Genomic DNA, 26032 nt, shown 5'->3' with positions numbered 1-26032 from the left:
TGCAACTTTGAAATTCAAAATGCTACACTTTTGAAGAAGTCTTCCAGAAATTATTTCTTCTTGAGTACTATTCTCTCATGAATATAAGATAAGTGTACTACAGACCAATCCCTCATACATAATCAAACACAGAAAAGGCATAAAAGAATCCTACTTCTAAGGTAACCGCAACATAGAGAAAATACAGTAATTTACCAAACACAATGATTATGTACTGTACGTACAAATCAAACATCCACTGACTGCAACAGAAGAAGCTACATAAAATAAACTTCAGTACGAACATCTGAAGAGTGTGCATCTCTAATTGGAAGCTGACAAGCAGACTCCAGTAAACAGGGCTAAAATCTCACCCAGGGCTCCGTCAAATGCCATGGCAGACATGCTGAACATGAGTCCCATGCAGACCTCAGAGAGGGGCGAGTGTACGGCAGACATGTGGGCCTCCCCACACCGGTAGTAGTTCCACTGCTCCAGCCTGTACTGCTCAATGGGGTCTTCCCCTTGGAAGATGGGGTACGTGGTTGCCCTCGGCATCACAACCAGCTAGACGAGACAGAGTAGAGACAGATTAGTTCCATCTTTATTCACAGATATCACGTTAACCCCATTCTGACTGGGGGGGGGGGGGTGTCAATTTGACCCACCTTCGACATTTCGCCCTATGATTCCGTGACACGCAAAGATTTTGCCGCGTCGTTTCATGACTTTTTTCATTGAAGTCTCCTGCATATTTTGAGACCAAATTTGCGACGTCCGGGTACACAGTTCTAAAGTTACGTAATGTTTTGTGTATGCATGTCAACCCAAAAACGGCTAAAATTCATGATATCGTGTGCAAATCTAATGCGAATTGTGTAGTTTTTTTTTTAATTGATATAAATTAGATTATTTTAACTTTTAACCATTGAAATTGATCAATTTTAATGTAGATATGCTTGAAAAAGTGCCTGCAACAAAGTTTGGCATAACAATAAAAAATTAAAAAAAAATAATCTTACTATCACAGTCTCTACTTAATCTTAAACTCATCATGAAGGAAGAACAACAAAATTTGGCCAAAATCCGGGGCATTACAATGAAAAATCAAGCGTCCAACCCCTATCCAACCTAGAGAAAAAGCAAATCAGTATAATTATGCAACAATTGCAAATGATAAAATGTTCTACTAGAGTATTTAAAAGCACAACATTTTAGCAAAAATCTATCCTGATGAAAGACAGACTTTTTTAAACATTAGTGCATGAATATTCTTGAGAATGAAGTTTTCTCTACAAAAAAAAATAGCAAACAAAAACAAGAGAATTTATGTTGCGGAGAGGGAAACAAACGTGTGGAGTAGCCTGTTTTGAAAATAAACAAACAAATAGTGGACACTATCAAAGCAATGCATAGGCATGAGAGGGGGGGGGGGGGGGGGTTTCAATACTTTGGTTGCCTGGAATCTACACAGTCTGAATACATGATAATGATAAATCCATAAATAGACAGAACTGTCAAGTTTTTGGTCACCTCCAGCCCAGACAGGTGGAATCATGGTGAGTGTCACAGGAAGTGGTACTTACAGAGTCTAGGAGAATCTGTGGGCTGATCGGCCGATTGTCTGAGCTGTACCGGGTGAAGTCTACCTGGATTGTGTAAGTCTTACCAGTCTCCAAGCACACAGGACTACTGAGCACAACGTGTCTGAAATTTTGGCAAACATAACAAAATATGTCGTTATCAGTCAGAGGACAGAGATGGGGGGGGTGTTACCTCCAGGAGTCAGCTACACCCACTATCCGCATAGCAGGTTACTATTTATACAGTCGCTGGGGCGACAAGACCTCGTATCTACAAAATGTCAAATGTTCACAAGAGCCAAAAGCACTATAGCAAATGGGATAGCCTTTCCTTTGACATGCCGTGGTGGCTTTATTTTTGGGGTAAGACAGCTAGGATTTCAACAGGACATCACTTAACTGATTATCTGACCATTAATCCAAAAAAGTCATTTTCATCAAAATTTCAGATACAAGGTCTTGTCACCCCAGCGACGAATGGTACATCTAACTTAATTGATCTCCCTGAATTTGTATGGTATATCTACAATGTACATTTGTACAATGACTTTTCAAATATGTGTAGGCCTACATCTGCCTGCCAACAATAATTGTGCTACTTCGAAATTTGATTTGATGTTCTAATCTCATATTTTGAGAACACATTGAATATAACTGAGCAGGTATTCAATAACAACCTTAATCGTGAATTTCTTCTTGGTCCCACTCCATCGAAGAGCACAGTTTCTTTCATGTGTTACATTACAAACTTGAGGAAGATGAAAATACAAAAGAGTAGATGAGTTTATGAGAAAATCTTTACTTTCATGCTTCAAGCATTATCTAATTGAATGTGTCTGATATACTGATAACAATACACTGCTGTAGTCATTTCCACTAAAGAGATTACACACAACCAACTCCTGATCAAGTTTGAGATATATAGATATAACCAAATGAAATATATCTACACCTCAAAGCACATCAAGGTAGTCAAGAAGGACACTTAAATTTTTCAAAGGGCTCTGACATACCTACTTTCATGCATTGTCATAAAATTACTGTTATGAGCGGTATTCTAGGCATCATGATACAAAGAAAGGACAACAGTGTGGTATATACTCATTCATGAGACTTATCACAGTCAATTTGTTGGAAGTTGTTACAGTGTCATTCAGTTATATCACATCATTTCAAACCTCGTATATATGTGACAAACAAAATGTACATCTGCACAATTACACAAGGGATCAGACACAATCAGGAATTGTGTTTATCTGTCTGGCATTACTCACTTCCTCCTACCACAAATTACTGCTAAATGAGGATGCATTTAACCACAACAGACACCCACTGGATGGCGCTAAACATCCTCAGCAGACAGAACAAAAATTTCTCACGTCTAGTTGGTTTGCTGCCTCATAACAGTAACCAACAGATAGCCAGCGAATATTTGTCAATGACACATCAGATACAAACCTATTTATAACAGGGACACTGGATATACTGTAAATGAGGATCATTCCTGAACATCTATCTTTTAAATTATGGAATTTCCCATTATTTTCGGGCAGAAAGAATAGCACATTGCAGGTCGGGGTGGATATGTGGGCACAGGAATAAGAGAGGTTGAAGTTCCAAATGCTACAATCTTTGTGGACTTAAGAGAAATGTGCCACACACATAACTGTGATGTGTCTTCATAATCATTTCCCATTTTTGAGTGACATAATGTTTTTGGTATTACACTCACCACACGATCATGACTTACATATCTTGTCACACACATTGTTTTTCTCTGTTATCTGCAATGTTATCTTGGTATATGATTCAATCAAGCATTTGTGGTGTCCACCATGTTTGCTAATATGAGTTTGCTGGGGGGGGGGGGGAGGGTTGTGTGTATTTTTGTTTGTTTGTTTGTTTGTTGTTTTTTGGAGAATTATGATACAAATCCTGACTGCAATATCCATAAACCCAATATAAAACACATATCCATCAAAACCAGTTCCTTCATAACAATTACTTTTTTGTTACATTATGTGGAAAAACAACTATAACATTACTTTATTTTTCCTTCATATTAGCAATCACAGTTCCAGTATTATATACATAGCGTATGTATGATAAATGTTTTTAACATATTTGTAAATGTGCACTTGAAAAAGGATGTCAAAGAGAGCTATAGCCTTTACTTTCATTGTTCTTCACATCTATTCCTGAATAGGGAAAATTGTATATATTTTATTATGAAAACATGAAGAGATGTGAAAAGATATTGATGGGGGGTACCAACCTCCTCTCAGAGGGAATTGTGGTAACCAGTATGTCATCCAGTGGAATGGTGTTGCCACAGATACTCCAGTTGGGGATTTCCCCAGGACGATTGATGGTGACTCGCACGTCCTCCCATGCTCCTGGGAGCTACAATGTCCAAGCAAACAAATGGAATTTGGATTCAACCAGTTATTACAGTTCGAGTTCCTGTCACTTTTATAGTTGCAAACACGAATGCACAGAAATTAAAATTGTGAATCCAGAATGTTAACATCATGAGCATTATAATAATAAATACTTCATGTTTAATACATAATACTCAATCAACAAAGAATGTAAAACGAGGCATCACGCGTGGACAGGGTACATCAAGAGAGAAGAAAAACATGGAGAATAACTTTATGAATGACAGAAAGATAGTGTACAGTAAAATGGAGACATCCACAAAAATATGGACACAACACACAGCAGGGGGAACTGGAAAATGAAAATGTGTCATGTTTATGAACTGAAGTCTATCACAGAATTAAAACTTACATAACAGGAAGAACAATATAAAAAGTTATTTTCATTATTACTCAATGTGGAAAATGGACCAGATACCGAAAGTGATCATGCTTTATATAGGTGTAATGTTATTTCCATCCAACGGATCTTTATTTATGCACAACCCCAAAATTTCTTGACATGCAGGTAAAACCAGAGAGTAAATATCCCTGATCTCCCCTTTAGGGAGAAGTAAACAACAACAACAACAACAACAACAACAACAACAATCAAAGTGCGTAAGAAAGGACAACTCACCAGTGGCTCGTATCTGAGAATGATATCGTAGTCTCCAGACATGGGTAGATTGCCGACCGTGAAAAGTATTTGCCCACCCTCGTGGATCCTCATAAAGCCTGGACCAGTCCACCCGATGTAGCCACCATCTCGCATTCTGGGGTAGTAGTCCACAAGCTGTGTGTGTAGGACAAGAGAGGAAGGAGTGCACCCAACTTAAGCAGCAATTTCTCAACACATGTCACAAGCCTATCATTCATGGCTCATTTGAGTTACTCAAGATTCCTATCCACCAGATACAGAATGTATGAGTCCTACCAGGCCTAGTTCAGATCTTTCAGTGTCATTTCAAGAAGACTGCAAAATTGTGAAAAAGTTTATGAACATACTACACCTGACATAGAACAATGGACATCATTCACCAGCTTGTGAATGATCTACGTACTTAACTTCAATATTGCAGAACTGAAATATATAAATGTCATGCTTCATGTCACAACAGCAAGTTCTGCACGCAATAAACTGCACTGTCAAGACTGCACGGGCAACTCCCTGTGGTCAGCTCATCTCAATTGAAAGGACACTGACAAGGCATCTGGGAACTAAAAGAACATATCGTCGCTGGGGTGACAAGACCTCGTTTTTACAATATGTCAAATGTTCAGGAGAGCCAAAAAACATGGCAGCCACAGCACTATAGTGAATGGAATGGCAATTCTTTTGAAATGCTGTGGTGGCTTCATTTTTGGGGTAAGACACATAGGATTTGGACAGGACATCACTTTTAAACCGATTGACCATAAATTAAAAGAAAGTAATTATTATCAAGATTTGGGATACAAGGTCTTGTCACCCAAGCGACGACATACTTATACAAGGCTTCCCTTAGGGCAAGGGAAAGAAATCTTCACCTTACACGCTAAAGACAGATGCAGTTCTAGTGTCAGTGCAGCACTGAAATGCAAACTTCCCTGCTAGAGCCAGACAGCTGTGGTGGAGCCACTCACCGATAGTTCCCCAACGGCTTGTGCATACTCTGCCTCATAGGTGTAGTAGTCCATGTTGACGTAGTAGTAGCCAGAGTTGACCCTCTTACACTGACGCTCTCCGACGTTACGCCGGCACGGGCACTGGCCTGAGACCTGGTTGCACGAGTTGTTGTAGGAACCGCCGGGATCGCAGTCACACTGCTGGCAGCCGTAAACGTCCTGGCTCAGACCGAAGTAGCCCTCCTGTTAGGGGTCAAAAATGGAGTACAAAATTGCTCAACTTTTTAGCAAAATAAGTATCTAAAAGGTTGCAAGATACAGGTACCTTCTCTCCTCAATTAGTTGACCTGCCAACTCCTTGCCCAAATCATGTACCAAAGTCTTGAATTCCTTGCTTGATATTAATTTTTCATTGCATCTTTGGCAACAATACTTTGTTTGTTTGTTTGTTTGTTTGTTTGTTTGTTTGTTTGTTTGTTTGTTTGTTTGTTTGTTTCAAGGAACTATGGGAATGACAGTTTTAAGTCCCAAGTACAAGGTACCTTGTCTGTGGGCATTGCCACTCTATCCTAAAGTGTTTTATTCTCTCTGTGCTACAACTTTTTTTTTCCCCTCACTGGGATATCTATTATTCTCTTTCATCTGTACACGTAATACATCATATTTCAAATAACATCATACTTTTTTCGAATTCAATACAATATAATATACATTAAGAGAAAAGGTGTCTAAAGAGACATGCTATGCTACAACTTATATCTATCCCATCACTTTTCACTATGCCAGACATATCAAACATCAAGATATGATCCTTTTGGGGTTCTTTTTAATCTTTAAATCTACAGTGAGTGTCATGTGAGAGATTATGTGAAAAACTATCAATCAAAACTACTCAAAAAGATGTTACATACCCTCTACAAAACCAGTGCTGAAAAGGAATGAACTGAAAACACCAATCGCTTTAATATCAAATATGTTCAATTCCCATCACAAAATACCTGCATATATCACAAAAACATTCCATGCAACATTTCCTTCTGCTTGTCTCAATGTGCATATCCAACTATCCACGACAGTAAACCCTGTTCTATTACCAATATTACATCACTTGCTCTCATGACCAAGCAATATCTGACCTTAAAATCTAATAGCATGGTCCCAACAGAATCCCTCCAAAATTTCATGTTTGAAAACTACAAGCTTATGTCTCAAATAGCATCTAATAGCAATGTCCCAACAGAATTTGTCAACACAAACTGAAATATAAAGAACCTTATGGACATATGCCAGAATGTGTCAATCACTGTATGTGGGATGGCATATTAGGGCCAGAGTAAGCAGGTGCATGATAGTGTATGTGCTTTGAACCCATCCCTGTCTAAATAACGAATATGACCAAAGAGCACAATTGACTCACATAGCAGCGGTCACAGTTTTGGCCAGTGACATATCGCTTGCACCTACAGTTGCCCGTCGTTTTGTCACATCCCATGTTGTTCTCAGATCCGAGTAAGTTGCAAGCACATTCTGGATGGTTCAAGGGAAGACAGGAAACGGAGAAAAATGATACAAAACTGACAGAATGACTACCACTGCTATGTCCAAAAGAATAAAAAAGATATCTCTGATGGAAATAAATGAGTCAGTGCTCTTTTTTAAAACCCTTTAAACAGACTTAGAAAATCATATGAGGTTTATCAAGATATTAAAGTACTTAGACCGTCTATAGTGGCAAATCATATTCCCACAACGTCATCAAGTTTTCATTGATTTTCAATGATTAAGTATGTGATACAATCCTCTTGTCGAAAGAATGTTATTTAGTTATGTAATCTCATTACCTCCTTAGACATAAGTTTCAAACATTACTGACAGCTCAAAGAAGAATCTTGCTTAACTTTGGAATAATATCTGGTCTCCTACATGCATTTGTTCTCACTTATGAAAGCTCAAAATTGAGATAAATTGCAACTCTTCCTGAAAAAAAGTGGATGTGATCCTAAAATGGCTTGCAGTGGTGAGGGTCTTTCACTTGTTACTGCTTGAACATTGACTTTCCTTCAGGTCTGGAATTTACTGAAAGCAGTTTGACAACTCAGGAGAGAAGTATATCGGTAAGAATTATTAAGATGCATTCATGGTACATGTAACATATTGTCATTCATTTAACTCGGCAGAGTGCCACATTACTGATTCAACCATTCACGTACATGTACAGGGTATAATGTGTGTGTTTATATACATATTGACATATCAACAGATAGATCCAAAGACAATGCTCTTGTAAATGGATGAAGAGACAGCATATTATCATTCATCTCAAAAAAGCAAGCAGTCAAATCACCTTTTGCCAAATGTAACAAATAAAATTTGATTCCAAACTTCAGACGCATTTGAAATGCATGCCGGTACAAAAACATCTCATCCAGCAGTATGTAACAAGCTAATCTTTTTTTTAAGTGGGGTGCAGAAAAGTTCTCTGCAAAGAAGCACAATTTTGTCTGGCAGGCAGGAGCGCAATATTACCTATGCAGCCCTCTGGGTTGTCCTCCCTCAGGTTCCAGTAGCCGTCCTGGCAAACGTCGCAGCGCTGCCCCGTCACATAGCGCTTGCACAGACACATGCCAGCCACCACATCGTCCACCGTGTGGCTGGCACACTCCCCGCCATTCTCCGAACCCGAGGGGTCACAGTTGCATGCTGGGAGATGAGGGTAGGAGGATGGGGGAGAGAGGACAGGGAGTAAAGGGAGCTTGGTGAAGGTCACTCATATGATTAATGAACACACTCACTCTGCTTCCACACATGCAATTGACTACACCTTCAACAGATGCATCAATGCATCACATCTGACACAGCACTGTCCTACAATACATAATTTTCAAATACCTCCATTTTTGTGCGTCTCTTTTGCAACCCCGAAAGTCAGATTCCTTTCATAAGCTAGTACATTGTAGAAATTAAGATCTTTTCTCAGAATAATTCAACTGGAAACTTCTTTATGATGGAGGGACAAGTTTTGAATTAATTTACTCAAAGAGTTATTCTCAATGCAAAAGGGGAGTGCATACTCAAGTGACATGGGGTTAGATTTTCATTTATTTAAAAAAAAAAAAAAAAAAAATGTGAGACATACTACTGTAATATTTCATACAATATATTGCAAGACATTTTTCTTCAGCCAAGCAAAATTTTGTGATGTTTGCAAGAGGGATTTATATGACCTTATGGTCTTCATGTAAAATATTTTTGTCCACCTGATTCCTGTTTACTAAAGAGATTTGGTCTTATTGTTATTGTAATTACTGCAGCTACCACAGTTATGACCGACAAACTTACAATTCATTTGTTGTCGCTACCACTAAGCTGCTCTATCTCATGTTGAAATTGTTACAAACTGCTCTACAAAATGCATGCCATACATGGTGTTGTGTTCCTACCAATTTAGCTGTTTAGCAGGCACTTTATGCAAGACAGAGTAGAAATAGTTGTCCCCAAACAAAAGTTCATCCACAGCTCATGGGAATGAGATTTTGAAATCTTTGAATCTCACCCGCCAGTATGACCTTCTGGCCTAGTGCTGACATTAACTAACCTAAATGTCATCAGCCTTTATCTAATTACAACTGAAAACAATTCTTCCTGTGACATCTGCAACACAGACATTATTGACTCCAGCTGATTAGCTATCACAAGCAAGATAGGACCATGGACTATTGACCATAAAAGAGATAAGTTTCTTTGGCAGACAAGCATGTTTCAGCTAATTTACACAGTTGTCTGTCCCTTGTCCAGTAACTATTCAACTACGTGTACATTACAATTAAACACATATTCACTGGTACTCTGAATGTTGATGACATGTACAATGTATTGCATCTATCATATTCATTTGTTTTTCAGATTGATAATTGCATTATGACTGCAACAATGAATAAAAAAATTATCCCAGTGGCCAATGAAAACATATTAAACAAATCAGGACAACGTAAATAAAAACTAGGTTACTTAAAATGTATTAGCTTGAAAATTATATCTCTTATTCAACTGACTACAGTATTCATTATGCAATGCCATGCATTTGGATTCACACATAGAAAGAAAAATGGTTCCAAACTTCATATGATAATTACAACTGAACAGCACATGCAGCTTTGGTGAAACCAAACTGCAAATCAGAGTAGCAGAGCAACAAATAAGAGGTAATTCAAATGCTCTTCAAGGGTCGGTATGTGAAATAAACAGAATTGATGAACTTTCATCAGAGTCCTTACATTGCACCCTCTTTATTCATTATCAGGTAATAGTGAAAAACGATCATGACGTTCAAACATCAAAAACATGTTCTAGGCAAAATGCAAGCACCTGGAAAATGTGACATTGTTTTGGGAGTTCTTTTCTCTCTTTCATAGTTGGGTTCAGATTTTCTTTTGTCTTGTTCAAAAACACTACCATCTGCAGATGAAACAAAAGCCCAGCTTAAGTGCTTCAAAATAGTTCTAAAATGTGAGGTACACGTCGGTACAGAAACAACCAATGTAAAACTAATTCATGTTAAGTATTGTTAAATACTGAACAATAGTTATATCAGAATAGTTTCTAGAATAAGCCATCTACAGTTATGGTTTATTGACAAAAATGGTGATATCTCCTTATATCTTAGGCTTTATTGCAAAATTTGTTTATGGTAGGATGTTTCGTGAAACAACTGAGCTACACATATGCATCAAAATATGACCACTTGAACATTTTTTAAATCACTGCTCCTAATGATAACCAGTTGCTTTAATTTCAAGCAGTACCTGTGAAAGAGGCCTGTAATACATTTCATTTTTTTCTTTTTAAATAACACTGGAAAAAGATCTGTGGTTTGTTTGACATTCAGTTTGCAAACTCATAACAGCGCAGCAGAGAGAAAAGGAAGAAAAATTGATGTTGTTGATCTTGTGATTCACAATGCAACGGTAATGAACTTGAAGCAGAAAGCAATGCTCAAACTGGTAATTCTTGAACAAACATTTGCAAAAGAAAAGAAAAAAAGGCAAAAACAAAAACTAGAAGAAATAAAAATGTAATGATGCATGATTTTATATCTTTTTCCCTTTTTTTCAAGTGCAATAAAACCCTTCATCAAGTCTTTGGCAAGTATTTCATCCCACATGGAGCATGTGAGGGGATGGGAAAACTCAGGTGGAAAACCACTCAATGACTTACGGACACAGATGTTGGGGTCCCTGATGTCGCGGTCGGGGTGCATGTAAAAGAACGGCTTGCACTGCTCACAGTTGCGGCCCATGGTGTTATGCATACAGTCATCACACACCCCACCACTGGCCCCATTCGTCAGCTCATACACCGCCGCGTCAAAGTGGCACCGCGAGGCGTGGTCGTTACAATTACACTCTGCACAGTGATTGAGGCAAGTGACATCAAAGACAAGCATTGAGTCGCATATGTTTTTGTAATTACACAACCAACAACAACATACACACTACTAAAATAACAAATGAATTTTATGCTAGCAACTGCCCTTACTGCAAATGTACTCATACAGTGTACCTCTTTCAGAGCTGCAACCTGAACATATTGTGATTGTATTGGAAAATATACATTGTATGTGACCATAGACAGGAATAGAAACAGTTGGGGATTGTTGGAGAGGACAAGCAACACATCTTCCAACACGCTCATGAGGATCACAATTGACACCGAACATCACTCTTAATTAACCCTTTGCCTATCAGATGTTGCAATCCCCCATCAGGCTAACACATGGCACATTTGGTTTCCATAGCGATGGCTTAACTACCAGGGAGATTGTGTGAAGGAAAACAAAAAAGGAAGGTAGGGCCTACAGGTTGTAGGGCAGACCAGGCTTTCTGTCTATTTCACTCAATCGTTTACATGCATACAAATATTTTGTATGCACAGCCAGTTGGAAATTGAGCAAAATCTGAAACCTAACTTCAAAAATGAACATGAATTTGAAAACTGATTTATGATATCATGTCCAAACCATCTAAAAAAAAAGTGCACTATTCAGCTATGAACCATATCGTCTTCAGTATTACCTGATGTACATTCTTTTTTCGTAATTAAAGATCAAAAGTGTGCCATTTTCATCTACACCTACATTACGTTTATTATAGTACTACCCCCATCCATGTCTTAGTTTCATACAAATTGTAAAGCTCCTCATAATAGCAAAACTTTTGTCAACTTCTACTGACAATCACATTGCAAAGTGTTCAGATGATTCCTATATAGTAGACATGACTGTGCTACAAGGTGTACATGTCTTCCCATTTCGCCAGCCTAAAAATGATATAATTCCGTATCTGTCGAGCAGTGACACATTCATGTCTTCTGAAATCAAACCATCAAATTATAGCAAAATGAGACACAGTTCATCCCATCCAGCATCAGATAGATGCAGTCTTTACAAGAAAAAGTTATCAGAGACTCTCATCAGGCTAGTCTGACTTTAAGTACACTATCAAAAGAGTTCTACATATCACTGTCTGGAGTGATGTGATACAATGTGTCTGGTATAGCTGGCTCCTGATGGGAAAATACCAACACGGGATGCCAGCCTTGGTGTCTATTGACCGATTCTGTGACGCACTATGTGTATTTTTGGCACTGGGCGCAGCCATAGTGGGTGTCTCAGCCGACCCCCCCTTCCCACTCCCCACCCCTCTCCCTACATTAGCACGCGCGCAGAATGAAAAACTGCTTTAGCCAATGGGCGTCTCATACTGAGTGCGCGAATGCTTGCTTAGTGCGCGAACCTTTGTTACAAGTGCGTGATAAACATGTTGCCCAGGGTGGGAGAGAGCAGGGGGGGTCGGCTGAGACACCCACTATGGCTGCGCCCAGTGCCATGAAATGTCTGCTGCCCTCAACGAACCCGAATCGGTCAATACTGAGAGCACAATTATCCATCAAAAGCTGTACTGCTGCAATTTGCAAAATAAATTGACAATTTAAGTGAAGCTACACCCTCAGGAAGCACAACACCCTGACACGATGTGCATTTAATTTAAAAAAAAAAAAATGACAAGGATACTATCATTGTTATCACAGTCATTTCTGTATCATCATCTGTATCACAAACATGACCTATATGCATTAATATACTGATAACTGTTGTCGTTTTACTGATAACTGATGTCTGCTTTTTTAATACGGCTTCAATTGAAGATCAAAAGTCTATTGTCAAAAATTCTGAAGCTCTTAAAAGTTCGATTTTATTACCTGGTAAACATACACTGTAAGTCACAAATTCCGCATGCTTGTGTTAGTCCAGGTCAATCAAATAGGAATGCAAATATACACTCCCAATATTTGTCAAGTCAGGCATTATTCTTTTCTTGTCTTTTTTTTTCTTTAGGAGCAGGTCAAGTTTCCATCTCACTATTAACTCAGCTTTTTAAATTGAATATCACTCTGTGTTGAAAGTTGATGTCTATAAATAGAGGCTCTAAAAACCTAACAACAAAACAGAAGATGTTTCATTTTAACTTTGTGTAACCAAAGTTATGAAGTTACAATTTTTCGTGAAACATTGATGTCACATGCAAATTAGCTGAGATGATGACGTCATCACCGCACAAGTCATTGACCTATACACAAATCTTCCATATACATCTCTTGTTTGTTTTTTTACATGAAATCAAAAAGGAATTACATACATCACTTCAAATTACTGGAGAACTGCTATGTCATGACTTTAATACTCTTGAATGTCTTTGTCATTGCCAAACTAGTAACTGAGAACACTTCTTCTTCTTTCTTTTTTTCTTTTTCTTTTTGTACATCCAGTGAGATAGTTTAGCCACTGGCAACATCACTTCATCTAATTTGCTTATGAGGTGACAACAATATATCTTTGTTCCTGAAAACTTTGGTGACACTGTAACATTTCACAACTTCCTTTAATACTTTGTCTCTGATTTTACTGAACCTTACCTCACTCAGCTAGTTTTTATATCACTCTCTCCATAAAAAAGAAAAGACCAACACTTCACAACACAATATGTATATGTTTGCCCTAAATCATCCACAGGCTGAAAGAAAGAGAGGGACTCTAAATACCAAAACTAAATAGTTGGAGAAACTTACGTTTACACTCATTATTTTCACCCAAGACTCTAGCCGGTCTCCAGGGCTGGTCGTTGTAGAAGGGCTTACACCTCTCACAGTTCTTCCCCTCAGTGTTGTGGATGCACTCACACTGGCCATTTACCTGAAATAGTAGCAGATGATGAGGAAAGAATTGTGTCAGATGGAGAATGTCTGAGCCATCACAGTGATTGCAAGTCAAACTAATGTCATTTCAATCCCTAAAACACTTTTGAGATAGAGAAACATAGAACACACACAAATTTAGCAGAAAAAAAAAATGTAATCTGACTGGAAGGCATCAAGGTATTTTCTAATACTAGTCCAGAAATATTTAGGAGTGATTTTGTTACGTTGGGTTTAGGAAATATATTGTGTAATGGGCAAGATTTCATAAAAATGTGATAAAGGCTATTCCACAGCTTTAATACGCACAGTGTACCATTTTCAGAGTGATAGCATTTGAATACCAGCTACTATATCGCACAAAAGACATTTATATATATGGACATATTCTAAGCTTTTGTCAACTAATCTAACGCTAAATGTAAATTGATCAGGTTACAGCACAAACTGGTATTTTAGAGTTTGTGACAATCAGGTCAGAAGGACATACAAAGATCTTTGAATGTCCTTCTGACCCGATTGTCACTAACTCTAAAATGCGATTTTGTGCTGTAATCTTCATATTCCATGGTTACAATCATCTCCAGAATAAAAGAAGATGAAGAACAAATACAGCACAGCCATCCAAAACAACAACAAAAGGAGATAAAAAAGATAAAGATATGTTACAAAGAGAAAAGATTAACCTGTCAAAGTACCAGCAATTACAAGGCCCCATCCATTTCAAGCTCAATCGCTCACAATGGTGGTCTCCTGCATTCAATTATCTCTGTTATCTACTGAAAATACTGTATATTTACCCACGCCGATGAAAATCGGCAGGGGGTTATGTAAAGGGTTCCGTATGTTTGTTTGTTTGTTTGTTTGTTTGTTTGTTTTTTGTTTGTTTGTTTGTTTGTTTGTTTGTTTGTTTGTTTGTTTGTTTGTGTACAAGATAACAAGAGAACGGGTAAACGGATTTGCACGAAATGTTCAGGGGATGTTTGGATAATGGCAGGAAAGAATCGATTAGATTTTGGTGACAATCGGTTGACCCTTGCAAATTCTGTGTGACCTTGAAGTTTTGACCCTATGGTATAGTGACCACTCCGAAAATTTCCCGTTTCTCACTTTGCGATTTTCCGCTACCATACGAAAACATAAACTCCCAAACGATCCGACTTCGCTGCTCAACTGTTCGTAAGAATTCCGAAATTTACGTTTAGGCCTGTTTGAGGGACTATGTCCTTCTAGATTTATGAAAGTTCGTTCTCCGTCGTCACAAACTGGCCCGTATTTTGATGATTTTTCAAATTAACATTGATTATTTTTTTCGTTGGAGGAGCATTTGCTCGGTCGCAGTCACACTGCACGATATGCGCGCTCAATGTCAATGCGTGTGCAAGGCCGCTGAAAATGCATCGCGCTCTACACTGTTGGTGCAAAATTGCATCGGGGACGTTGCGGCGCTCGTTGGTGACCGCATACTGGTGCAGTAGACATTTGCATTCAACCCATGCATTGAATAATTCCCGTAGACACTAATCATAGGGGTAATTGCCTAGGGGGTACGTAAATTTTGTTTTTCTTTTGCGCTTTTGTGGATACCATCAAAGATCGTACACTCATATGACCTTTGATATCATCACACTCTCGGCTTGCTATAATCAAAATATCAGAAAACGGCGTATTTCTCGATTTTTAGCGTTTTTCGGCGACCCGTCGCGTAGACAATACTCTTAAAACTGGACTTAATTCGCGCGCGCTTGAAAAGTTCAGATTCTGCACTTGACGGTGGAATTTGGGATTTTCGATGGATTTTGGGAGGAGACTAAAGGACTTTTCTGTTGTGAATGAGTGTTACCGTATGTTAAATGATGTGATTTGCGTGTGATGTGACTGTAGAACCAAAGATCGTACACTGAAGTGTACGATCTTTGGTACAACTCACTGGCTGGTGATAAAGCACACTGGCAATTAAGTGACCGAATTCTGGTAGCTGACCGAATGCACATTATGTTTACCCCGACTTTGTACTTAAGGCGTGGGTCTGCCGCCTTTGACGGCCCCTCTCTAGTTTATTTTATGTTTCCGTGTATGTACAAAATACACTGCTCAACGCAATTAAATGTGTCTCTATTTGTGTAATGTTATCCTTTTATTTTACTGTGAACACATTTGTTATTCTTTGTCTTTGTGCTTCTGAAATTTGTATTAAGTTTGCATTTGACTGAATGCGGAAATAAATCAAATCAATTCAAATCAAATCAAATACCCAGAGGATATACACTAGACTACGACTTCCTAAAGATTTATGATAATTACAAATTTTGAGTCACAGTTTGACAGAGGGTTTAATGTACAAGCATCTATAGTGATACACAGCCCTTGACACCTTTGACCTTGAAAAGCTGTTGGTGGTAAGAGCCTAGTAAAGAGGGGACAGGTTGAGATTAGGGTCTCTGGTTACCCAGTTATACCTGAGGGGAAAGTCCTGTTTAATCTCTGCATTATGATTCACATCACACAGTCAGCCGCAGAGGAAGACATACATTAGGTCTCTGCGGGCACGAAACAATACATCACTACTCCCCGATCGGGTCATGTCATATCAGGCACTAAATCAAATCTGCACGAAATCATCGGGCTCCATTGCAACTATTGGTTGGTACAAGGGCGACAATGAGAAAACCCGGCTGACTATAAGCTGTGGTGGGTATGAACAGTTCAGGACAGGTGTTTCTCTCCAAGGCATGATGCACCAAAACATCCCTCGGCTATTTCCACAATAATGTCACGCTATGCCCTAAAATCCACTGAGAATCCTACCCAGTAACTCTACGCTGGCACAGAGCCACAAAAACCTGGATGTCTGCATAAAACATTTCTTGACATTCATTTTTTGTTATTGTCTGAAAACCATCAACAGATGGTCAACATTTCCTTGACTTAAGGTAACACTGTCAATATTTATAATTATTGTCAGGTCTGTAACGTATTACAATCCTTTTTGTGTGTGTGTGTGCATATTTCAGACCTGTAAACAAAATATAATTTCATACATGTTACTAATTTGACCTGGAAAAAAGTGACTGGGTTAAGTACATAGTAAAAGTATGATTCCACACAAAGTTCACTTCAATTTGAATGAATAAACAGGGATGCCAGTTTGAATGAAAAACAGGGCCTGAAATTCATCAACATGAAGCCTCTTTGTATATGATAACGCCTGAACTTTGAAACTGCCAGGGCCTGAATTCAGGCTCTTGCCTGAAAACTGGCATCCCTGAATAAAGTAAAATCTCTTAAACAGAATGGCAACAGTTTTATCAGAACAGGACACAAGTTTGACATTATCTTATCCTATAATGATACTGATACTATTAAACAAATTAGCTTAAATGTGATAATGTAATTGACTTCAAACTTTCATTGGGTTTTGCACAAAAACATCTGAAAAATGAGTTTTTGGTTGATAAACTCAAAACTACAACACTATCCCATATTCTAAAAGACATTATTGCTCGCTTATTCAGATACAACAAACATCTGCTGCAAATAAATAGAATTATCTCTTGTGCAAAAAAAAAAAGTCTGTTACATCTTCATCTCATATTACTTCCAGTATGTACATGTATGAGGTTCCAATCACCACCACCATTTCCTAAAAATGTGAAATTTTAGAACTAATTGATTTTGACATAAGGTCAGATACTTGGAAAACCTCTTCTACTCTCCATCACTTTATCCCACGATACAAAATCCAATTTGGACATGGTGTGAGATTCACTTTAGGATACTTTGTGGGTTCTCTGGAGGCAGAGACATACAGTCTGTCTTGATCACTGAAATATTCTAAACTTCACACTGCAATAGTCTGATCTCTTCAGCAAAGACTTAAAGGGATGGTTTTGTATTGGTGGAGATGAGAATTTGGCTTTTAACTTTTTTTCGAGATTCCAGGAAACCACCAATGAAATAGTGCAGAGGATACCATTCTAGGAGGAATTCAAAGTTTATTCGATCAAAATCAGTGTTGGTATGGCTGAGTAACCCAAAAGCAAAGTGAAACAAATCGATCGCAATAAAAGCTGGGTCCCACCTCTTATTAGGATCGCTCTTTTTTGGATATCTCAGCCATTTCAAAACCAATGTTCATCAAATTAATGCTGAATTCCTCTTAAAATTACATAATCATTCATATTTCATAAAAAGTTTCTCATTATCTCTCCAAAAAAATGTTAGAAATCTGAAGTTAGGTCTCAACAGAAACTGTACAATCCCTTTAAAGTAAACAAAAACAAAAAAACACAAAAATACCATTAAAAACCTAAGCATCAGTAACTCTCATCAGCAAATAGAGAAAAAAAATCTTCAGGCATCTGTATAGTCACTGCATTGATGATTTAACAAACACTCATGGACTCAACTGTCTCTTTTTAAATAGGCCTTTGCAAAGATATAAGGTGTTGATGCTACACTGTGTGTACTAATCAAATCTCATTCCTGTATGCATGCTATGTGCCAGTTCTGTCACTGCACCTCTCAGATAACCCCATGTACCTTCCCATCTCAAACGTGATACTGTATTTAGGCCCTGTGCCCCATCGCCCATTCTAAACGCATAACTGCCGGCTCTGCACCTTCTCCAGTGTACTGTGTGCCTTGTAAGGGGAAATGGGCTCTTGATTGATTGGGCAATGAAAATGCACTCAATCAAACTGCTACAGTCAAGAGGATACATGGTAGGAGGGTCAGAATTCCTTCTCCATGCGTAATATATGTCAAGCAATTACACCATCCCCACTAGGAAGATCTGCCAGTACTTGGGATCTACAGTGTATGCTGATCCCCTGAATGGACTCAAATCTGAAGTACTATTAAGTTTACAATTTAATAGTACAAGAGAAAGTATATTGGCAACTTTCATCTTTTATGCTGTATGGTTCATTTGCTATCCCTATTTAACACAGAATTAAGACAACTTGTATGTGTACTTGGCTCTCTAACTCTTTTGAGTATTATTAAAACAAAAACAAAAAGATTGTTAATTACAGCTTGCATCTGATGATTCTAAAGTTCTAAGACTCTAATCATCTGATTCAGCACGCAAATAGAGCAATTTGGTTGCATAGTACTTAATAGCCCTTTTAACCCTTCACAGAACTTTACAATCAACTACAACATACCTCTGAATATATCGTGGGTGCATCCTGTAGTGTTGTGCATATCTTGTGAGGTCTATTACCCAAACAGATGGTCAAATAAACATTGTCGTCCCACCTTAAATCTGTGTTTCAATAACTGTAACCTTCTTCCTTTGCACCATTCCCATGGCTTTGCACTTTACACTTTTCATGGCTTCATATGTCTGCTTTTAGATTCCCTTAATAAAATTGTTGGAACTATACCCACTGCTTACAGCACTGATATTTTTGGAGTATCAAAGTGTGACTTTGAGTAGTTCCTGATTAACACTCTTATTGAGGTTGTTCCTTCAACTGTTAGCAAGAATATACAAAATGCTGCATAACTGTAGAGTGATATCACCTGCAACAGGGGCCCAGCTGTAAACATACAGCATGTATAATAATAAGTGTGCACTTGGTTTAAGCTTTGGGATATAATGGGTATTAAGAACTCTGACATCTGCAAATCTGAAGAAAAGTTCTGTTTGCATCTGCTCAAGTATATTGATCGCATACATGCTGATTGAAACACAAATTATACACTGACATACATGTACAGTATATCTAAATCTACTGACATAGCATTCTCTAAGTTAAAAAATCTATTGTAGTCTTAAAAGGGGATGCATAAGTTAACTTGTATAACCATGGGCAAAGAAAATCCAACTTTTTTCTACATTTCCTTCAGGTTGTCTTGCAAAGCCTAGTATGAGTTCGAACTGCATCATCATGAGGATTTGAACAGTATTTCTGAATTATAATACAAAAACATTTCCTTAAAATGGGCATCCCTATCCAAACTACTGTGAAAGCACACACGCATACACACACACACACACACACACACAAACACATATATGCACACACACAAAACTGATATAATTCACATAATTTAATGTGAAACTGTTAACATATGGCTGATATTTTGACCTCTTTTCTCCCCATCTGCTACTTTCTGTTTCTCCCATGTGTTTCTCAGTGGGTATTTCCCTGTGGGCAGAGGCCTTTCACGGCCAGCTGCTTGCTATCCCCTGACCAACACCCAGCAAGAATGGACTGATTTGGTTCCTGCAATGCTGAGCTCTTTAGGAGAAAAAAAAAACTCATAAAAACTACAGGGGGCAACTACTTGCTTTAACCTAATTTCAACTGCAAATTTTTATTTTAAAGATTCAAGTTCAGAGCACAGTCTTGGGAAATGACTGAAATACATCTGGCAGGGTTTCATTCCAAAAACGAGAAATTCTTCTTCCATGTACACAGAAAGAGCAGCGACATAGCAGCAGGAGAAAAGGTAAAATAGCACTATCTAGATGGCATGGCAATCTGCATAGTAAGAATATGAATCTGTTGGGTACTTTTTTAAACTTTATGACTACCTTTATCACAAAAACCTCTGCTCCGGACTACTAGAAGCTGCCCTGTAAAGAAGATGCCCTCAAAATACGTAATAACTACTAACAGAAAATTAGATTAGATGTAACAAAATGCATTTAGTAGGACAATACAGGTTAACTGACAGTTCAATACTTCATCCTCATGGAAAAAGATATATCCATAAATCTGAACACATTTATAAATAGTAAACTGGTTTATTCATATACTTGGAGGCGGTTAAGTGCTATTTCATGCAAGAGGACAGAAAAGGAGTTCAACTGAGGAGTGCAACCAAGAATCTTACTTGCAATCAAAGAATCTTACCATCTGTTCCTTGGTCTCCATCCCATCAGCAGGCAGGCAACGAGAGGCATGGTTAAAGCAATGGCAGCTGCCCCTAACCACCATCTCATAGAGGGCGTAGTAGTACTTGTTGAAGACCTCCTCCCCGTCGTCGAACAGGTGGTCCCCAAGGAAGTGGAGCTCGGTGAAGTTGATGCGCAGGTTGGTGACCTTGATGAGGTCCTGGACCTCGGGGCTGTAGGGGTTCTGAATGTCGATGTTTGGTGGGAGCACACTGAGGATGACCTGGGGGTGGTGACCAGAGATTTACAGAATGATGCCAAGTCAAGAAACTGCTGTGGAAAAGAACAAACTGTTTTCATACTGGCAGTCAAGTGGCCTCAGAGGAGACATGACTGGTATGAGAATTACAAGACCTGAAGAAATGTGTATACATTGTATGCAAGGCACCTCTCCAAGGGGTAGTCATGACAAGGACTGTTGAAAAGTCAACATAAAATAAACAAGTTACAGAAAGATTATGAGGGCTGTGAGGACAGAGATATGTGTACAAGTTATATGAAGTCATGGCAGCAACACACACTGTATATCCCCCCCCCCCCACCCCCATCCCAAACAAAGAAGAAAGTCAAGTCCTTCCTTGCTATTTTTGTTGTACTGTTTACAGATGGAGTCCTGCATCACAAGAACCCACAGTGAGATGAGCATGCCCAAGGTAATATTCCACTAGGCCATTCAATTTTGAATAAAATCAGATGATAAAGTATGCCTTTCACATGCTTTCTAAAATCACTATTACGAAGCACAGAATTAAAAGTTTCAGAAGACCCATTTTTGACAAGTTTGTGTTCTCCACATTCCACCACTGGGACATGTAAAAATGAGCACGAAGACCGACAGAAACTACAGAGAGAAGTCACTAGACGCTTTAATACTTTGGCATAGTCATGAAAAGAATGTTGGTAATAAGTGTACAAAGGTGAAGATTAACCTGATAATCCTTTCACAATGGTTGTCATGGAGATTTAAATCCCCTGTTAGTTCCACACACAGTACAGGCTGACTGGGTGCACTTGAATGGACCCTCAACTTCAAGCTCCATTTCTGTGAAGTAGCATTCTATATTCATGATATTGATCATTTATTTCAGTGAGTTAGGAAAATTTAAGTTTAAGTTACATATCATCCTAAAGCTAGGAATCTTCTTTCAGAATTCATCAAAAACTTAAAAATCTTAGTTAGAAACTTTTTGTGGGTTCATGAGGAGCATGGTCGCGTGTATCACTTGATGTATTCCACCAGTAGAAAGTGCCCTTATTCCCAATTGGATTGCCCTAGGCTGAAAAGTAACTCTTTCAAGCAACTTCTTTCTATTGATCTGTCCCTTCCTTTCTAACTTGAATACATTTCTTGTAACATAGGTATTCAGTCATGCTACACAGCCTGTGTATAGGTACAATCACTGGTGCAATAAAGCTGTTGTCTCTTCACAAAAAGAAAATCAATTGCCTCCCAGACGAGGCTGTCTCCAGAATAGCCTACCTCTCCCCCAGTGGAGGGTTCAACAGCCGAGTAGCGGTCTTCACAGATCACCTGGCTGATGTTGCGGATTGGGTCTCGGGAGATGTCCGGAAAGCTGCCCTCGCAGTCATAGGCAAAGTACCTGTACGGCTTCCACGTGCGGCCAAAGTCGGATGACCGCTCGATGACCATGGCCTTTGGCCTGAACGACTTGAAGGTCATGATGAGATGGGTGAAGTGGAAGATGGCTTCCAGGTCAAACTGGATGTAAACCTGCTCCAGGCCATTCTGCGACTGCCACCATCTCTCCTTCTTGTTGGAGTTCTCCATCGAGGTGACCACATGCTCGATTTCGTGGTTGCGCTCGTTGACGCCCGCCTGCCAGGGTACCCGCGAGTCGCAGTAGAAGATCTCGCGGTTCCGGTTCTCGAGGTGGCTGACGATGTAGAAGGGTTCGTAACCGTCGAGTCCACACGTAGATGATGCATACAGTTTATCTTCGCGGCCAATCAGAAGGTCACCAGCATAACAGCTGTCCCCCTCACAAGCACTGGCTGGGATCACTTGGCTGTAGCTCCCTACAGCTGAAATGAAACAAGCCAAAAACATCACTTACTTTAAGACTTTCATATGGTTAATACACAAAAAGAAAATGACTTCATGTTAGATATCAGTAGTTCTCTGATCCAACAAGTTAACATGGGAAATGCTTAGGCATTTATGAGAGAATCACAGGCAAAAAAAAAAAAGAAAGAAAAGAAAATTGTCATCATACAGCTATGTAATTTTCAGATAATCATTAAAAAGATGATGGGTCTCTGCCTGTATAATAAATGGAAACTCAAAATGAAAATCCCAGCTAATGAATGTTCAAAACACCTTTCAGGGGGTGCATGAATTTCTGGAGAGCTAAGGGCAACTCTGATGGGTGAATGAGATCATCTATAGCTGCATTTATTATCTTTCCTGCATTTGAAACATGTTTTAATACCCGCTATCAAAACACACTTGCAAAGGGCATTCGGATCACATTCTTGAGTTGTTACATTTATCATCTCTATCATGAGTTGTGAGGGAGGCCTTGTCACTGTTCAGCTCCATTGTGCAAATTGACCCAAGGAGTAATGTATGTGTGGTTGACAGAGCCTGGCATGGGCAGGTCTGAGTTATGAATGCGTTTCAGAACGACTTTGCATTTATTATTTCTACAGAAACATGTTCCTGGCTCAAATGCATTTGCTATTGTACTTTTTTGTCGTTTCAGAAAGTTGTTTCCAACCAAACAACCAAAACAGCTTTGCGCATCATTTTCCCAAATCTGTTTGAAATTTTTTATTCTACTGTACGCCAAAAGTGAGTTGATAAACGCAGCCCTTGTTCAATACACACTAAAGCTATAGGATTTATGCTAATAACTACATCCTACAAAGACTAGTGCCACCTTAAATGTAGACATTGACAAACAAAATAACAACATATACGCAAGACCTACCAAATCATTACCATGCCTCGAGTTGTTTGTCATGTATACACTGATTTCCCATACAAGTTTGTGACTCCTCACAAGTGAAGCATGAAGTAATGTATATAAACCTGCATGTGTTACACTCTAGCTGATTCACTGCATTTCATCTCAGCGCACTAATTCAACAATATCCCACAGGGAAACTCCTTCCACTCTGAAGCTAGGGTGGGGTGATGGGCAGGGAGAGCCACTGGGCAATATTCGCCTCTCAATTACCCTCATTACTTGCACCTCAGGTCCCTTCAGCATGGGGTCACTTATTGGGCCCCAATTAACATTTCCAAACTTCCTGACCACGCAAACAACACTAATACTGTTTCAATCCCAATGTATGTGTATATCCACAAAGTTGTACTGTTGGTATTGTACACGGCATCTTTTCTCACAGACAGCCCATAGGAGTTCTTTTCAAGGGTCTTACTACACATTTTTTTATATTGATGATAAGTGATGAAAACTTCACAATAGGCGTGTCTTCATCAGCCCGAAGTTTCATAATAGCGCGCTATCTTGCGGTTACCAAACTAGTCCGATGTCAAAATAGCGCGCTATCTGTGTAGTGAAGACGCAAATAGCGCGCTATTTGATCGGGAAAATTTCCCCCAAAATCTTGGTCTAGTTCGTCAACTAGAGCGCTAATTCGTGAAATAGCGCGCTAATTTGGGTGCGTCTCCATCAGCCCGAAATTTTCTCGATCCCTCCACGCTTCTGGTTAGCCAGCTGGCAATGGAAAGCGCATGTACAAGCTAGTGATTGTGTATAGTACATTACACGCACGGTGTATTCAAGGATCACATGTGTGTACTGTAACCTACTGTTGTTGACATCTTTAAAACCAGGGAGGTGATTTCTCTCACCTCCCTATTAAAACTCAGTGCCGTGCATGCTATCTGTTTGTTTGTTTGTTTGGTTGGTTGGTTGGTTTTTTTTTTTTTTGTAAACTTCTTCTTCTGGTCCACTCTACCTTAGCTGAAGATTCTTGTAGATTGTGTGTATTTTGGATTTGTTTAAACATTGCAATTCGTTAATTTCATACAGTCAAACTCGGATACCTCGAATTCGTCGGGACTGAAGAAAATGGTTCGACGTACGCGAATTTCGAGGTACGCGTACGTCGAATTTTCTTCGACTTATCCGATGTTTATCGATGTTCGACATTTATCGATGTTCAACATGGTGTTTGTTATAGTGCCTACTGATTGTTTGCATGCTTGTCAATTTGAATTGAATCAACTTTTATATGAATGAATTGAGTGAAAATCGGAAATGCAATCAAAATTTCAGAAATAAAGATTTTGGTGGCCCGATCGCGCCACCAAAAAAAAAAAAAAAAGTCGGATGTTTGCCTTTACTTTTGAAAATGAACAGCGGTAACAATCGACTACGGAAGATGCTAAAATAAATGTCAGAGTTTTGCGTTTAATTGTGGAAATGAATGACGGTAATATTGGACTCGGTATGATACTAAAATAAATGTCGGATGTTTGCTCATACTTTTGGAAATGAATAACGATAAGACTCAGCTCCGTATGGTGCTAAAACTAATGTTAGATATTTGATTTTGCGTTCGGAAATGAATAAGGATAACATTCGTCTCCGGAAGACGCTGAAATAAATGTCGAATTTTTGCTATGACGTTCGGAAATGAAAAACAATAACATTCAACTCCGAACGATGGTTAAATAAATGTCGGATGTTTCCTTATACTTTCGAAAATAAATAGCAGTAGCATTCGGCTCCGGAAGATGCTAAAATAGATGTCAGATGATCGTTTTTATGTTCGGAAGAAAATAGCAGTAATATTCTGCTCCATCATGTCCATATGATGCTAACATAACTGTCTGATGTTTGCTTTTAAATTTCGAAATGAATAACAGTAACATTCAGCTGCGTTTAATGGTAAAATCAATGTTTGATGTTTGCTTTGACGTTCGGAAAAGGGTAACAATAATTTTCAACTCCTGACAATGATGACATAAATGCTGGATGTTTGCTTTTATGTTCGAAAGTAAATTGCAATAACATTTAGCTCCGGAAGATGCTAAAATAAATGTCGAATGTTTGCTTTGATGTTCTGAAGTGAATAACAATAATATTCAACTCCGTACGCTGATAAAATAAATGCCGGATGTGTGCTTTTACGTTCGAAAGTAAATGCCAATAGCATTCAGCTCCGGAAGATGCTAAAATACATGTCGAATGATTGCTTTTACGTTTGGCACGTTTGGAAGTGAACAGCAGTAACATTCTGCCCCATACGATGATAAAAAAAAATATTGGATATTTGCTACGGTACAT

The 26032-nt window shown here is 38.7% G+C and overlaps 1 protein-coding gene across 1 annotated transcript in view; it reads right to left on the bottom strand.

The window, feature by feature from the left end:
* Positions 1–22818, bottom strand: part of LOC139708245 (laminin subunit beta-1-like) — a 45757-nt gene extending 22939 nt beyond the window's left edge. Inside the window, exons 1-11 of the mRNA XM_071620216.1 lie at positions 22231–22818; positions 20710–20973; positions 13715–13838; positions 10805–10993; positions 8117–8290; positions 7008–7117; positions 5609–5833; positions 4623–4778; positions 3838–3965; positions 1566–1686; positions 354–546 (exon numbers count right to left, since the gene is read on the bottom strand). Of these exons, the coding sequence (XP_071476317.1) occupies positions 354–546; positions 1566–1686; positions 3838–3965; positions 4623–4778; positions 5609–5833; positions 7008–7117; positions 8117–8290; positions 10805–10993; positions 13715–13838; positions 20710–20973; positions 22231–22818 (2272 nt within the window). The remainder of the gene's footprint in view (positions 1–353; positions 547–1565; positions 1687–3837; positions 3966–4622; positions 4779–5608; positions 5834–7007; positions 7118–8116; positions 8291–10804; positions 10994–13714; positions 13839–20709; positions 20974–22230) is intronic.
* Between the last annotated feature and the right edge of the window lie 3214 nt (positions 22819–26032).

The sequence above is a fragment of the Diadema antillarum genome, unplaced genomic scaffold (genome assembly GCF_040938485.1).
Source record: "Diadema antillarum isolate AM-2024a unplaced genomic scaffold, OU_Dant_1.0 seq00001321_RagTag, whole genome shotgun sequence".
Taxonomy (NCBI): Eukaryota; Metazoa; Echinodermata; class Echinoidea; order Diadematoida; family Diadematidae; genus Diadema; species Diadema antillarum.
The sequence above is the reverse complement of the archived record's forward strand: the minus strand, read 5'-3'. Positions and strand labels throughout refer to the sequence as shown.